General features: G+C 31.8%; 2 protein-coding genes across 6 annotated transcripts in view; both read right to left on the bottom strand.

Moving 5' to 3' along the window:
- Positions 1-2,094: 2,094 nt before the first annotated feature.
- LOC146747708 (uncharacterized) overlaps positions 2,095-14,597 on the bottom strand; it is a 32,177-nt gene continuing 19,674 nt past the window's right edge. The window contains exons 1-5 of one of the 5 annotated variants that reach the window (XM_085496558.1): positions 5,225-5,280; positions 4,605-4,640; positions 4,399-4,451; positions 2,883-2,927; positions 2,095-2,316 (exon numbers count right to left, since the gene is read on the bottom strand). In XM_085496558.1, coding sequence (XP_085352684.1) covers positions 2,189-2,316; positions 2,883-2,927; positions 4,399-4,447 — 222 coding nt within the window. In that variant the 5' untranslated portion in view covers positions 4,448-4,451; positions 4,605-4,640; positions 5,225-5,280 and the 3' untranslated portion in view covers positions 2,095-2,188. Of the gene's footprint in view, positions 2,317-2,882; positions 2,928-4,398; positions 4,452-4,604; positions 4,641-4,900; positions 4,987-5,093; positions 5,175-5,224; positions 5,281-14,597 lie in introns of those variants that run through there. The other 4 variants (XM_085496559.1, XM_085496557.1, XM_085496560.1 and 1 more) reach the window with 4 other exon arrangements.
- LOC146747709 (uncharacterized) lies at positions 5,205-13,511 on the bottom strand. Its single transcript, XM_085496621.1, has 9 exons — positions 13,427-13,511; positions 12,802-12,945; positions 12,178-12,292; positions 11,187-11,371; positions 9,668-9,812; positions 8,750-8,794; positions 8,603-8,644; positions 8,235-8,276; positions 5,205-5,275 (listed from the first exon to the last, which is right to left on the bottom strand). Exons 1-9 carry the CDS (start codon positions 13,457-13,459, stop codon positions 5,205-5,207), a joined length of 822 nt encoding a protein of 273 aa, XP_085352747.1. The 5' UTR covers positions 13,460-13,511.

The following is a 14,597-nucleotide window of genomic DNA, read 5'->3' as shown; positions in this document are numbered from 1 at the left end:
GCGTATCAGTTGAACAGTTCAACGTACACATGAGTGAACTCTTGTATTGCTGATGTGAATTCTTATTTTATTACAACTGTATTGGGGTAATATCTTTTATTGAAAAAGAATATCTACCATCACTGTTGAACGTTAATACATTGTTAATGCATGCATTGATTATTTGCCTGCTTTTGAGTGTCTTGCATGTGTGTGTCCTGCACTAACAATTTGAACCATATAAATTAATTATTTTGTCTACCCTTAGTTTGCTCTATTGCTAGCCGTGGGGCATTGTTCTTGGAACAAAGGGTAACATAAGCATTTCTACGCCGATGCTAACCAAAAACGCTTTAAGCTGTATTACTTGTGAATAGCAGGTGTGGTACGTTTGCGAGAAATTAATTTCAGTCACTTCAACGGCACTAGCAAGTGGTCAAATAACTTGAGTTAGAAAATGGTTACAAAAAAGACTATCCTTAGCTTAAAATAACATTTACTTTGTGTATTTTGTAGTTTTTTCAGCAAACAATGTATGGGGGGCAAGGGGGGATAGCTGGTAAAGGTTACAGAGAATAAAAAAGGCATTTTATGTTTTTACAGATTAAAAATAGGTTTTTACACTTTACAAATAAAGCAAATACCTAATTACATTTTACTTTTATAATATATTTGATAATTTGTGTTTAAGAGTCAAAAATAAGATCTTTTTACAAATTCTGGACAAATAAAATAGCTTGCCCATGTCTACAAATTTACGTTTTTTTTTATTTAAATTACATTATTACGAAAATAAAAACAATTGATTACAGATTACGAAAATACCCCTTGCCGACCCTCATGTATGTATGCTATTGAGTAATGTGAAACTTGTTACCCTATATATAAAATATGTTTTTGAAATTCAGTCCCTCACCCCCTTGGTTATTATACTATAAAATAAAATATTGCATACTTCTATATATGTGTTGTTATTTTGTGGGAGAGTGGGTGTATGCTCAATGTGATAAAATAAATAACACATCGTCATTCGGGCAATATCAATTTCTCAGGCTGTTGGTCAAGACCATAATATTGATGATGCCTTCGGCTCTGGCATCATAAATATTATGGTCATGACCACCATCCCTTGGGCAGGCAACAAATCGTGATATTACCCTCACAAACATGTGTTATTATTTAAATATCACACTTTATGAAGAACTGACCCCATTCAATGTACAACCCTATATACAGGAAATATCACACTTTCTGTTGGGATGACTTCATCCAATGACTGGAGTCATTAATTAGCATTCTGCGTTCTATTCTTCTGCCCTCTATCGGTGATCATTGATAACTGAGATTTCATGTAATGTGTGAAAGATGTGATCTGAACGTATGCTGCAAAATTTCATCAAAATTAATCATAATTAAATGTGTATAGCTCATTAGTAGGTGTACAAATAGCCAAAAAATAGTTTTGCGTTTGTTGAATCCCACGCGATGTTTTAACGCTACTACGATGTCCTGTTTTTATGCTCAATTCCAGTCAAAGCCAATCTCTCAATGAATGGAAAATTATTTGGCCGTTTTCATAGTTTTCTTCAATATTTCACAGCTAGGACATTGTGGGTCTAACACGAATGCAGCATCATCTTCCGTCTATTGAGCTAAAATTAAATTTATACCACATTCCACACTTGTTGCATAAGTTAATCTTTAGATTTGTTTTTTTTTTGCAAAATAAAATGGTGAAGATGGGCTAGTTATAATAATAATAACATTTTATTATATTCTAGAAATAATTTGTTTCTATTGGTAAATAGCAATATGATGATAAATTAAAAAGTTTAAAAAAAAATGAAGAAATAAAATAGAACGATACTGTTAACATATTTCGTGGCAATGCACACCAGATGACCCTTTCACGCAAAAGAGTGATAGTAATTTTTGATTTTGCCATTTAAATCAGTAGTATTTGTGATAGATGTGAGGAATTCATTCTAATATATTTTATATTTGCATTATAATATTTTGATAAAATTTAATTTGTATGCAAAATTCAATTTCTTTTATCATGAGTCAATGTTTTAGTGCACTTGATCGATTTTGGCATGGAAAATAGTAAACTACTTTATAGTGTTAATAAACTTTTAATAGTGAACTAGTCAAATAAACATGAATACACATAAAAAAAAGTAAATTCTGGTATCAACAAGAACAATGATTAATTATTGAAATTTTCCATTGCTATCCAAGATGATTGATTTCTTGGATAGCCAAGCCATTTCACAAAGGCCATTTTCTCCCCATCCACCATTTTTGTTTTTATTATTCTCTCTACTTCATATACATCTGGAAGTAAATAAGACAAGAAAGAAATTTTGTGTCATGGTGAGTGATTAACATTTTTTTCATTAATCTGCATCAATGTTGTGTAGTATATATATGATTATATATTTAACTGGTAGACCTTCCAGAAAGTATTAAACTATTCATATGCATGCACCTATCATTTTTAACCCAAGTTTTGATTATTACATTCAATAGGATGTATGCAATCTAAAACAAGTTTTTATTGAGATATATGAAACAATTCAACGCTAAACTAATCATGTCATTTAACAATCTGATGAGTGATACTTGAGATATCTGGTAAACAGCTAAAACTTTTTAATCAACCGGTATACTAATGCATGACTGAGTAGTTTCCATCAATCAGATAGCATGATTTGTGAATAATCTATATTGCAAGGCGTTTCAAATATGAGCCGTTATGTGACAGGTGGAGCACAAAATTTCCTTGGAATCCATTGGGTATCCATTGAGATACTAGTATCAAATTGGTAAAGCAATGCAAAAAATAGTAATAATTAAAATAAAGAATTTCAAGTGTAATTTTGAATCCTTATAATAATTACCTTCATTTTTTTCATTCTTCATTTTTTTCTCCCTCTTCGCACCACCTATTTCAAAACAACGTCAAGTAAGGGGAAATATAATATTAAAATTGGAAAGAAAGCTTAGAAACGCCCGTGTGCTGTGAGTTAAAATAGGTAATATTAAAAATTAAAATTAGCATTTAAACAAGATGGCTCGCAGCTGCTATTTGAAAAATTGGGTACTCATTATACTGGGTATATAAGTTCGTTGTGAGGATAAGTTAGATGCAATCAGAATTACACAACTGAAAGCTTTGTCAATATGGCGAGCTTGTTCTGAAACATGGTTAAGTAGCTATCCAATCAAAGACATGAATTCATGCTTTGGGTCACACATGGTATTCACACATAGTAGCGATGAATTTCAACCTTTCAAATAACATGAAAAGAGTGTACGACACCCAAGGCAATCTTTCAGATAAATAACGTAAATCTGATTTGTTTAGATGTCAGAAAGTAAGTAATAAATATCCATGGTTATCAACTCTAAACATTCAGCAGTGTTCACATTTTACATTTTATTGAGATGCAATAATTGAGATATTGATGGAAAAAGCTTAATTAGTATGAAATAATATCAATCCAAAAGTAATTGGTTTTTAGCATTGTTCTAGCACCTTTGCACTAGCACCTATGTACTATATTCCATTGAAATACAATAATAGGTTCTTTGCATCAGGGGTTGAAAATGACTATATATGCAAATTAGTTAATTAATATGCACAGATTCCAATCAAAAACTAATCAGATCTGTTCATTGTCCAGATCATCTATATACTAAGTTGTATTGAAATTGTTTTTTGGGGTAATGATGGAATACGCATATATACACACGACCACACAGAAAGCAAAAACTTTCATTGTGTCAATAGGGTCAATAAATACTGTATTTGCTCTGTCAAATTCAACTCCAATAGATGCGCATATAAACCAAAAATCGCTTTCATTGTATAACTGAATCATAATATATTACTTATTTTGACCTTAATATAATTACATGATCAGTAGTAATTCACTTTAAGAGCATATACTGGTAGTACAAATAGAGCAAATACGATACATAGATGGTTTTCAAAAGAAATTAAATATAGGCCAATGGTATGAACATAATGATTACTAATACATTAATGACAGCAAAATGATTTTCTCTGGGAATTAATTTTGATACCTGTACACTAACAACCAGGAAGCTCCATTGAAGGTCGTTTACACTAAATATCCTGTTTCTGTGCCCTTATGTTTATGACTTTAAGTATGGGCATAACAATGATCAAGTTAAAATTTCATTTTTCAATGAATTGTTGACTTTTATACACAAAATATCCTTGACCTTTTATCATTGAGGATGTGCTGCCTATGATTTGCTGTGTTGAGAAAGAAACCACTAAGGTTTGGCTTGAACTCTATCCAATCCAACTATTCAATTGTATACATGAAAAGCATGAATACAATATATTACTTCATGTGAGAATAATATTTGGCAATCACCACTCACCAAATTTAGTCCTTTTTCTCCCTGAAAAAATAACAAAACCTGATATCATTGTCCTGCAAACACAGAAATACTTCCACATTATTAATGGATGTAGTTTTAGAATAATCTATAGATATAAAGCTCATCATTCTTTATTCTCATGTCGGTTTGTAACAAATTCTTTCTCTTAATTATTTTACAAGAACATTATTTCACCATATGCTTACCGACAGATCTGCTTGACTTCACTTTAGAAGCAACACCTTAATAAATAAGAGAATACTTGACAATGTGCAAATTTAGTATACATAATACATTTTTATAGTTGTATTTCTCAAAAAAGTGGAAACTGAACGAATAGATTTTTGTTTCAGTGCCAAATTAAAAAAGATGTGTAAATTGGCATGTGTAATTTTTTGTCAATATTTTTAACTATGAACGAACATTATGTCAATTTAAATAATATTATTATACATCTGTCACTGTTACAGCGTGCCTTAATTTTGAAGTATTTTAATCCTACCATATAAATATGGAATGACTGAGCATGTAAGCATTCTCTAATAATCAAAACAAACATGGCTGCCACTAAGGTTTGACCGGACTGCACACAAAGAAGTTTGCTGATCCTGTTATAAACTTTGTGGATTTCGGCATTCCCATGATGTATCCTTGGAAGAAAAAGATGTATAATATTAAGGTTATTACGCGGATACCTCAAAGTATGCATTCAGACAGTATGCTGTTGCATTGACCTCTGCTGCGTGTCTCTCAATACTTCCACTGTACTGTCTTCGTGCATACTTTGAGGTATCCTCGTAATAACCTCATAGTGTCCTCAACTCACTTATATTCTCTGTTGAAATCCCAGCTTCAATGTTGGCAAATATCTGCTGTGCTATTCAATAGAAAAATTTAAAATGTATTTAGTTTAAACAATAAATATACTACAGTATTTTCTCTATTAAATGTGCATGCACTTATGTAAATGAACAAGCAGCCTATCGGTTGAGATAGCTCAACTGACAGCAATGCATTTTTCAATTAAAGAACTGAAGATATCATTAGAAAATGAACAAATCTGAGAGAAGTTTACCTGAGGTACCTACATGTATATGTATAGTATTAAAGCAATCTGACTTGCTGTTTTTAACAAGAAGTCGAAAATATCATCTTTTTCCCAAAAATGACAAAAATATTCATCAAAATTAGAGAATTAAAGATATCATTACAAAATGAACAAATCTGAGAGAGGTCCACATGTAGTACCTATATACGTAATATCAAAGCAATCTGATATTGTGGTTGTGAACAAGAAGTCAAAAATATCACTTTTTATGAAAAATATTCATCAAAATTGAAGATATCATCAAATGAAAAAATCTGTGAGAGGTCTACCGGTCATACCCAGGGTTTTTTTTAAACAAGGGAACAGGGGCACAGCGCCCTCATGTCATGGCCATGTGCCCCTTACCCTGGGGAGCAGGGCCATAGAATGCTCCATTTTAACTTAGAATTATCAAAAACTCCACACCCTATTAGAGAAAACCTATCTCCCCCACTTGGTGGGGCCACTGAATTGCAGTGCTCCCTCTTGCAGTTTTTTTCTAGAAAAAACCCTGGTACCTAAATATAATATCTAAGCAATCGAACTTTATTCCTTTTTACCAAAAATGATAAAAATGTTCATCAAAATTAAAGAATTAAAGATATCGTCATAAAATGAACAAATCTGAGAGAGGTCTGTCCAAGGTACATATACATCAAGTATTAAAGCAATAAGGTTTGTAGCATTATTAAAACAAAATGTCTTACCGGTAACACTCATTTTAAAAATAATCTGCAGCAGGTGACATAAAGTTTGAATAATGTATTAAGTTTCAACAAAATACATTCAAATGTGGATTTTGGATGGTTTTTATCACAAACTGATCACAGTCCAAGGGCTTAAAAATTGGGTTCCATCCATCCCCTGCAGTATCTCAAAAGTTCATGACCTGATTCTCCCCAAACTTGGTACATGCTTTAAATTTCATTATGTCACAATCCAATTCAGGATGGTCCAGCGGCAACCATTTTGTTTTATGAAATTTTTGCACATTTTGGCTTATATCTCAGATTCACGAAGACTAAATTAATTAGATTCACATACAATTCTAGGACGTTACGAAAAGTGAATTTATATTGCAATCCAATTCAAGATGGTGACCTAGAAGCCATTTTGTTTCTTTGACCATTTTAGTTTATATCTCAAATTCACGCTATCCAATTAGGTTTACTAAAAGCTCAAAACAATTAGTAATTGAAGTAAATTTGTATAAATGTATACTTGTATCTAAGCTTCTAATGTGCTGAATAAATTATGCAAATAATTGTTTACCTGTTGGTATTACTCCACTTCCATTTGACATCTGCTGTGGTTCTGATAAAATAATTATAGTCAAAGATTAAATTTATTTTTTTACTAAAAGCTCAAAACAATTAGTAATTGAAGTAAATTTGTATAAATGTATACTTGTATCTAAGCTTATAATGTGCTGAATAAATTATGCAAATAATTGTTTACCTGTTGGTATTACTCCACTTCCATTTGACATCTGCTGTGGTTCTGATAAAATAATTATAGTCAAAGATTAAATTTATTTTTTTTACTAAAAGCTCAAAACAATTAGTAATTGAAGTAAATTTGTATAAATGTATACTTGTATCTAAGCTTCTAATGTGCTGAATAAATTATGCAAATAATTGTTTACCTGTTGGTATTACTCCACTTCCATTTGACATCTGCTGTGGTTCTGATAAAATAATTATAGTCAAAGATTAAATTTATTTTTTTACTAAAAGCTCAAAACAATTAGTAATTGAAGTAAATTTGTATAAATGTATACTTGTATCTAAGCTTATAATGTGCTGAATAAATTATGCAAATAATTATTTACCTGTTGGTATTACTCCACTTCCATTTGACATCTGCTGTGGTTCTGATAAAATAATTATAGTCAAAGATTAAATTTGTTCACTAAAAGCTCAAAACAATTAGTAATTGAAGTAAATTTGTATAAATGTATATTTTTGTCTAAGCTTATAATGTGCTGAATAAATTATGCAAATAATTATTTACCTGTTGGTATTACTCCACTTCCATTTGACATCTGCTGTGGTTCTGATAAAATAATTATAGTCAAAGATTAAATTTATTTTTTTACTAAAAGCTCAAAACAATTAGTAATTGAAGTAAATTTGTATAAATGTATACTTGTATCTAAGCTTATAATGTGCTGAATAAATTATGCAAATAATTATTTACCTGTTGGTATTACTCCACTTCCATTTGACATCTGCTGTGGTTCTGATAAAATAATTATAGTCAAAGATTAAATTTGTTCACTAAAAGCTCAAAACAATTAGTAATTGAAGTAAATTTGTATAAATGTATATTTTTGTCTAAGCTTATAATGTGCTGAATAAATTATGCAAATAATTGTTTACCTGTTGGTATTACTCCACTTCCATTTGACATCTGCTGTGGTTCTGATAAAATAATTATAGTCAAAGATTAAATTTGTTCACTAAAAGCTCAAAACAATTAGTAATTGAAGTAAATTTGTATAAATGTATATTTTTGTCTAAGCTTCTAATGTGCTGAATAAATTATGCAAATAATTATTTACCTGTTGGTATTACTCCACTTCCATTTGACATCTGCTGTGGTTCTGATAAAATAATTATAGTCAAAGATTAAATTTATTTTTTTACTAAAAGCTCAAAACAATTAGTAATTGAAGTAAATTTGTATAAATGTATACTTGTATCTAAGCTTATAATGTGCTGAATAAATTATGCAAATAATTATTTACCTGTTGGTATTACTCCACTTCCATTTGACATCTTCTGTGGTTCTGATAAAATAATTATAGTCAAAGATTAAATTTGTTCACTAAAAGCTCAAAACAATTAGTAATTGAAGTAAATTTGTATAAATGTATATTTTTGTCTAAGCTTATAATGTGCTGAATAAATTATGCAAATAATTGTTTACCTGTTGGTATTACTCCACTTCCATTTGACATCTGCTGTGGTTCTGATAAAATAATTATAGTCAAAGATTAAATTTATTTTTTTACTAAAAGCTCAAAACAATTAGTAATTGAAGTAAATTTGTATAAATGTATACTTGTATCTAAGCTTCTAATGTGCTGAATAAATTATGCAAATAATTGTTTACCTGTTGGTATTACTCCATTTCCATTTGACATCTGCTGTGGTTCTGATAAAATAATTATAGTCAAAGATTAAATTTGTTCACTAAAAGCTCAAAACAATTAGTAATTGAAGTAAACTTGTAAATTTATGCAAAACATATATTGTTTACCTGTTGGTGTCACTCCACTTGCACTTGATGGTGCTATTCTTCTGCCTAGAGAAACAATTTATATTTCATTAATATATCAGAGGTTGTATCACAATATATTAAAAAAGAACAAAAATTGAAAATGAAACACAGTCACAGCCAAAAAGATCATTTAAAAATTATTAGCTGAATACCAGTCACCCCCCCAAAAAAAGGGTTGATTATGAGAATTATGCAATTGCAGAAAAGTAACTTTTATAAATGTGTCATTTAGTTTGTGCACATGGTTAGTATCACTGTAGATTACGTCAATAGACTGGTGTTCTTACTGGTGGTTTGGCGGCAGATACAACTCTAACTGATTCACAAAACAAATGCGTGTACATACGTATGGCATGTGTAATCTCTGTGTGAAGTCTAACTATAATCAGCCAAGTCATGTATGGTTCTTGAGATATCAGTGGAACAGACACACACACACACAGACACACTAACTGCAAAGACTCCCTTTTTGTGCTTCGCACACAGGAGTAAAAAATTTACATACTGTATTTTTGCTTGGATTTAATTTTCGCTATTTTCACTGAAAGAATAATTCAGTGGAAATAAAATCCAGTGAATATACCATTGTTCCTATATTTTACATTCAATTTGTCAAAAATCAGTAAAAATAAATTCCCTACAAAACACCCCAAAAGTCTAGTCAGTGGAAATTTATTCCAGTTAAAATAAAAGTATTTTCAAGTACATTGGATGAACAAGGATGATGAATAATATGAATTGCTCCACTCCAATAATATAAATAGACAAATAATCTTTGCTGACAGCGGAGCCAAAAAAAGACATGCCTGTTTCAACTGGTGTGAGCACTGATCAGAAACATAAATATTTGTTGGGTCCTATCTAACTAAACTCACTTATCTAATTAAATTCACTTACTTTTAATGAAGCTGTCAAACTGCATCTGTATATCATTATCATTATTTGCAAACATGATACCCAGATCTGTGCCAGTTGTGAACAAACCATTGCAATTGGTTCCAAGGACAAATACCTCTGTGTCTAAGGATTGTAGTAAGGCACACTAAGAATACAAAAAAGTTGACAACAGTATCTGACATTGGATGCTCAATCTATTTTGTTGAACATCATTTGAAATAACATAAGAAACATGAATTAATCTTGTGGTGAATTCCTCCATTCAAATTCCATAGCTTTTGTAATTAAAATTGTCATGATAAGTTGGAAAATTGCTATCTTAGTCCCAATTTTTTTATGTATTGGTATACCGGTTCAAAATAGTTTTTGTTTCATATCTTTAATATCTCCACAAATTCAAAACTCTCATATTTTGGTTAATAACTAGCAAAAATGTACTTTGGAGTTAAGTTTCCCTATTTGCAAATATGGTAATTAGAGTCAGTATGCTTTTATATCATTTCACCATGTATACATACAATAACATTTTATTGTATTTTTAATATCTGTATTTCTTGTTATTGTGTTGTTGTTGTTGTTTTTTTGTGTATGATTATTGACCATGGTTAATGTATTTCCAATTCATTAATTTTAGTCAAATAAAATATACTATACTACTATACTATAAAAAGAATACAATGAATTTTCCATGTGCCTAAAAAAAAGATCTTACATTTTCTTCAAGCAACTACAATCTGAATTCTATAACTAGAATTTGTATTAATTCAATATTAATGTAATTCTATTTTGAAAACAATATCTTTGCATGTTTTTTTCTCCTAAGTTTTATAACGACAAACAAAGCCTTTTAACTCAGTGATACTGTGCTCACACATGTACCAAAAAGCCTTCTAACTCAGTGATACTGTGCTCACACATGTACCAAAAAGCCTTCTAACTCAGTGATACTGTGCTCACACATGTACCAAAAAGCCTGTTTGGAGACCAGCTTTATAGTGAAGCCAGCGTTGAAACACATATGAACAAGTCATTGAAAATGACACAGTCCCCGTTAAATTTTTGAAAGTTCTCTTTGTGCTCGTCATATTAAAGTTGAGGGTTTGTCACGAGCGTGTCCCTGAAACTTGAGTCCCAATTGGCAAATACCAACAGATTGTTCATTTACATCAACACGTGTTGCATGACGACTTCTTCGGTTTAAGACATAGATCACAAGTGAAGGTAAAAAAATTGAGGTGCATGTCTATGTTACTGCACTTGCTTGCAGTCTGTTGCGATTCCGATGAAAATTCTTGAAAAATAAATATAAATTGTGTAAACGAGAAAGTCATGTGACTGCAAAATCCCAACAGACTTGCCAACAGTGTAAGCTCCCTCACATTACCAGCCAGATTCGGGCTTGTGTTCAGTAGGGGTTATATGGCAGATTCAATATGACATAGAAGATAACAGCTATAAATATCTCACTATTTTCTTAATTTCTAGACAGGTAAGATAATTTGATGAATGTTCTACTTACAATACTGTTAATTTCCGAAAACTTCTGCTTAATCATCTTTTGTTTTTGTTTAGACGTAAAGGTTCTTGTATCAAAATTTTTCAATTTGCCAGCCTTCTCCCTGTAATTATGTTTGTCTTCAGCTGACAAGCTCTTCCATTGTGCTCCCCATGTACAAAAGACATGTGGAGCAGATATATTGGGGTCTGTAGGAAAATAATTGCCAATATCAATATATATTACCTGTGGTATAATAAGAACTGTGTCCAAAAATACAAGTAAACAATTATATGGTCACATCATGCCTTTAAAAAGAAAAACAGATGCGAACACATTAGTTCAGCCAGCATAATGGGTTTAAATATGAATTTGGCAGATTTCAGCATGGTTGTAACTATTACATAATACTTATATGATATAAAACAGATGTGAGCTAATATACTGTAGAATACTTTATTTTCGCTTGGAATTTATTTTCGCTATTTTCACTTAAGAAATGATTTCGTGAAAATAAAATCCAGCGAATATACTTTTTTTCCTATATTTCACATTAAACTCATCAAAAATCAGTGAAAATAAATTCCATACAAAACGCCCAAAAAGCCTTTTCAGCGAAAATTAATTCCAGCGAAAATAAAGTATTCCACAGTATGTTTATGTTCGGCTAAATGTGAAACAGGCTATTGTCTAAGGCCAGTCCAAATTTTCTGTTTGTTTTAAAAACAAATTTTTGCTTTCTCACAGTAAAAACATCATGTTGGCATCAAAACATTCTTATTTCTTTGGAATGTAGATTTGTTACATCAGAAGTTTCCAACATGGGGGACCAATGTCATTGGGTTCTAAATTACAATTGAGTAATCACATTTTGGGCAATCACAGTTCACTTTTAGGTTCTGCTACATGTACTCATGGGGTTTATAGTTCCATGATGTACTGTATATAGACTACCATTAAAACATACAGTCAGAGTTTCACAATACCATATGTAAATTTTATAAGTTATGCTTACCATGATTTCTTTCACTAGCAAATACATTATATGCTGATGGACCTTTTTTGTATGATATTTTGTTTCTTTTATATGTCCTTCCTATTTTTTTTCTTTTATGATTTCCAATCCAGTTCTGTAGGGAAAATAAATGCAGTGATGCGTTTTTGAACCACTGGTCCCCATTAACGAAAACACCCAAAATGAAAAAAAAAAAATATTTGCGTATTCCAAACATGTGTACATCACTCTATTAGTAATACATGTGCTTACACAATGGAGAAGTGTGTATAATAACTTTAAAACAATATGCAATTGTAATATTGTATCCTTACCATACAGCACCTACTGATGGTGCAGTTGTGTAATAAAGTTATTATTATTATTATTGGCCAATTATTTAAAAAAATACAATATACCGAATTAAATGAGAACAAAGGGGTTTTATTTTTGTAATAGATATTTTCTTTATGTATTACCACTTTGCAGGGGGCATTGGCAATCAATGAATGCAATTTAGTGGCCCTGAAATCTAGAGAACTTGACTTGAAAGTAACTACAAGTACCGGGGTATTATATAACTTAGCACATTCTGTTTTATACCCTTCTATCAGTTTTATGATATTATTAATGTAAACGTTATACCTTTATCACAGTAACATCCAAGCAAAGCTCAATACTTGCTTGGGCGATCAGCTCCTGACAGTCCTTGCCCTTTCCATTCATTCCGTTGTCAAAATACCCTTCTAATACTTCCAATTTTGACGAGGATATGCATGTTCTAGAATTCTGGAAAAGTGAGAATAACAATCATAGCATGAAATCCAAGATTTCACTACTGCCCTGGGTGCAATTAACTCCCCGTTTTTTATCGGCTTAGCCCAACACGCGCGTGTCAGACGTGTGTTCCAGCTCATTTTGGGGAGTGGTACAAAGACGTATTTTACAAATGTAAGCGATGATCGCCCCTCGCCATTTGACTGACGGCGCCGAGTTTATGTATCTGCGCGAATCGCTCGGCCTAGATAAAACACTGTAATTTGGTGGAACATTTAGCCTATATTGAAGTATTTTTTTATCACTTTGAACCAAATGGTCATAATTTCTTATTAGACACTGGTCCAGATCAAAATTTTAGAAAAGTCTGTGAATGTTGACGAAAGTTTATTTTGGCGCTCAATGGTTAGCAGAAATGATATTGCAGGGATATTCCCAGACACGGAAAAGTTTTTTGAAATAAAAAATACTACGAAAACACATATACACTCACCTTCGCGTTGTTGCGGTTCGTGTCAGTCATCATTAGTTCAAAATTCAGAATATACGATTAAAAGTGAACTTCCCGCCGATTGGACTAACAGCTGACTATATTAACGAGGGCGCTGTTTTGCGCAAGGTCATGTAAACATCGCAAGTAAATACTAGCATCTTATCGCTTTCAAATTAGCACAGGAAACGAACAGCTTGTCACTTTATTACCCGGAATATGCCATATGTCCAATTTATGGTTTCGTCACTAGAAGGGGGAAAGAGCAACTTCTCTCATACCCAGTGGGTGTTCCAAAGTCACACACATAGACACGTAACGCATTTGGTGTTACAACAAGTTTTACGTCGTGCCTTTTTGTGTGTCACATGAGACGGAGGTCGATTCGTCCCAAATCACATTCGTCCCAAAGTCGATTAGTTCTATTTATTTTTTGTATACGCCCAATAAGATTCGAACAAGAAACTGTATCATATCGAGTTCACGCACTCATCGTACACATGGCAGTACCCCGAAGACGTTTATTGTATCCCACTTTGTAATACCGTAATACGTCAATCGTCAAATGAGTTATTCATACTGATTCATATTTCAAGATTATAGTGTAGTTACGTGTCAGTAACTAGTAAACAAGGTTGGCCGAACCCACACCTCCTTGTACACCAACATAGAAATCAACATCACCATGCTCGAGATTGTAAGGCCGACTAAAGGAAATGGGACGAAAGTGTATTGGGCGAATATGAATTGGGACGGAACTACTAGTACTATAGACAGTAGGGATATACTTGTATGGTTGTACACCACGGTGGACCTTACCCTCGATTTTATATGAATGTGATGCTAAAATCTAAGTCCCGGCCGGTACTAGTATATAATACTAGTATATAATTGTTTGTCAATTACGGAGGATTACCATTCTTTACGTTATGATTGGCACAGGGAAGTCAACTTGTAACTAATATATCTGTTATACAATAATAATATTGATATCAAGCTTGTATTTGTATCGAGATATGTATATCTCATGCAAAATTCACACGAAAATTATATGCGTCACTTATGCTACATGGATATTGGAATACCGGTGCATTAAATAAAAGAGTAAAACAAAAAAACAACACGAGTTGAATAACTATGTTTTATATAAGCTAAATCTGGAGAGCACGTAATG

This window comes from Saccoglossus kowalevskii, chromosome 3 (genome assembly GCF_978046115.1).
Source record: "Saccoglossus kowalevskii chromosome 3, keSacKowa6.1, whole genome shotgun sequence".
In the NCBI taxonomy this organism is placed as follows: Eukaryota; Metazoa; Hemichordata; class Enteropneusta; family Harrimaniidae; genus Saccoglossus; species Saccoglossus kowalevskii.
Note: the sequence above shows the minus strand (reverse complement) of the source record. Positions and strands in the feature narration are given on the sequence as shown.

Coding starts and splice junctions, on each gene's coding strand:
- LOC146747709 (XM_085496621.1), bottom strand. CDS start 13,459: ATGATGACTGACACGAACCGCAACAACGCGAAG. Junction 8,645..8,749: donor AAGTGGAGTGACACCAACAG/GTAAACAATATA, acceptor TTATTTTATCAG/AACCACAGCAGATGTCAAAT. Junction 5,276..8,234: donor AAGTGGAGTAATACCAACAG/GTAAATAATTAT, acceptor TCTATTGAATAG/CACAGCAGATATTTGCCAAC.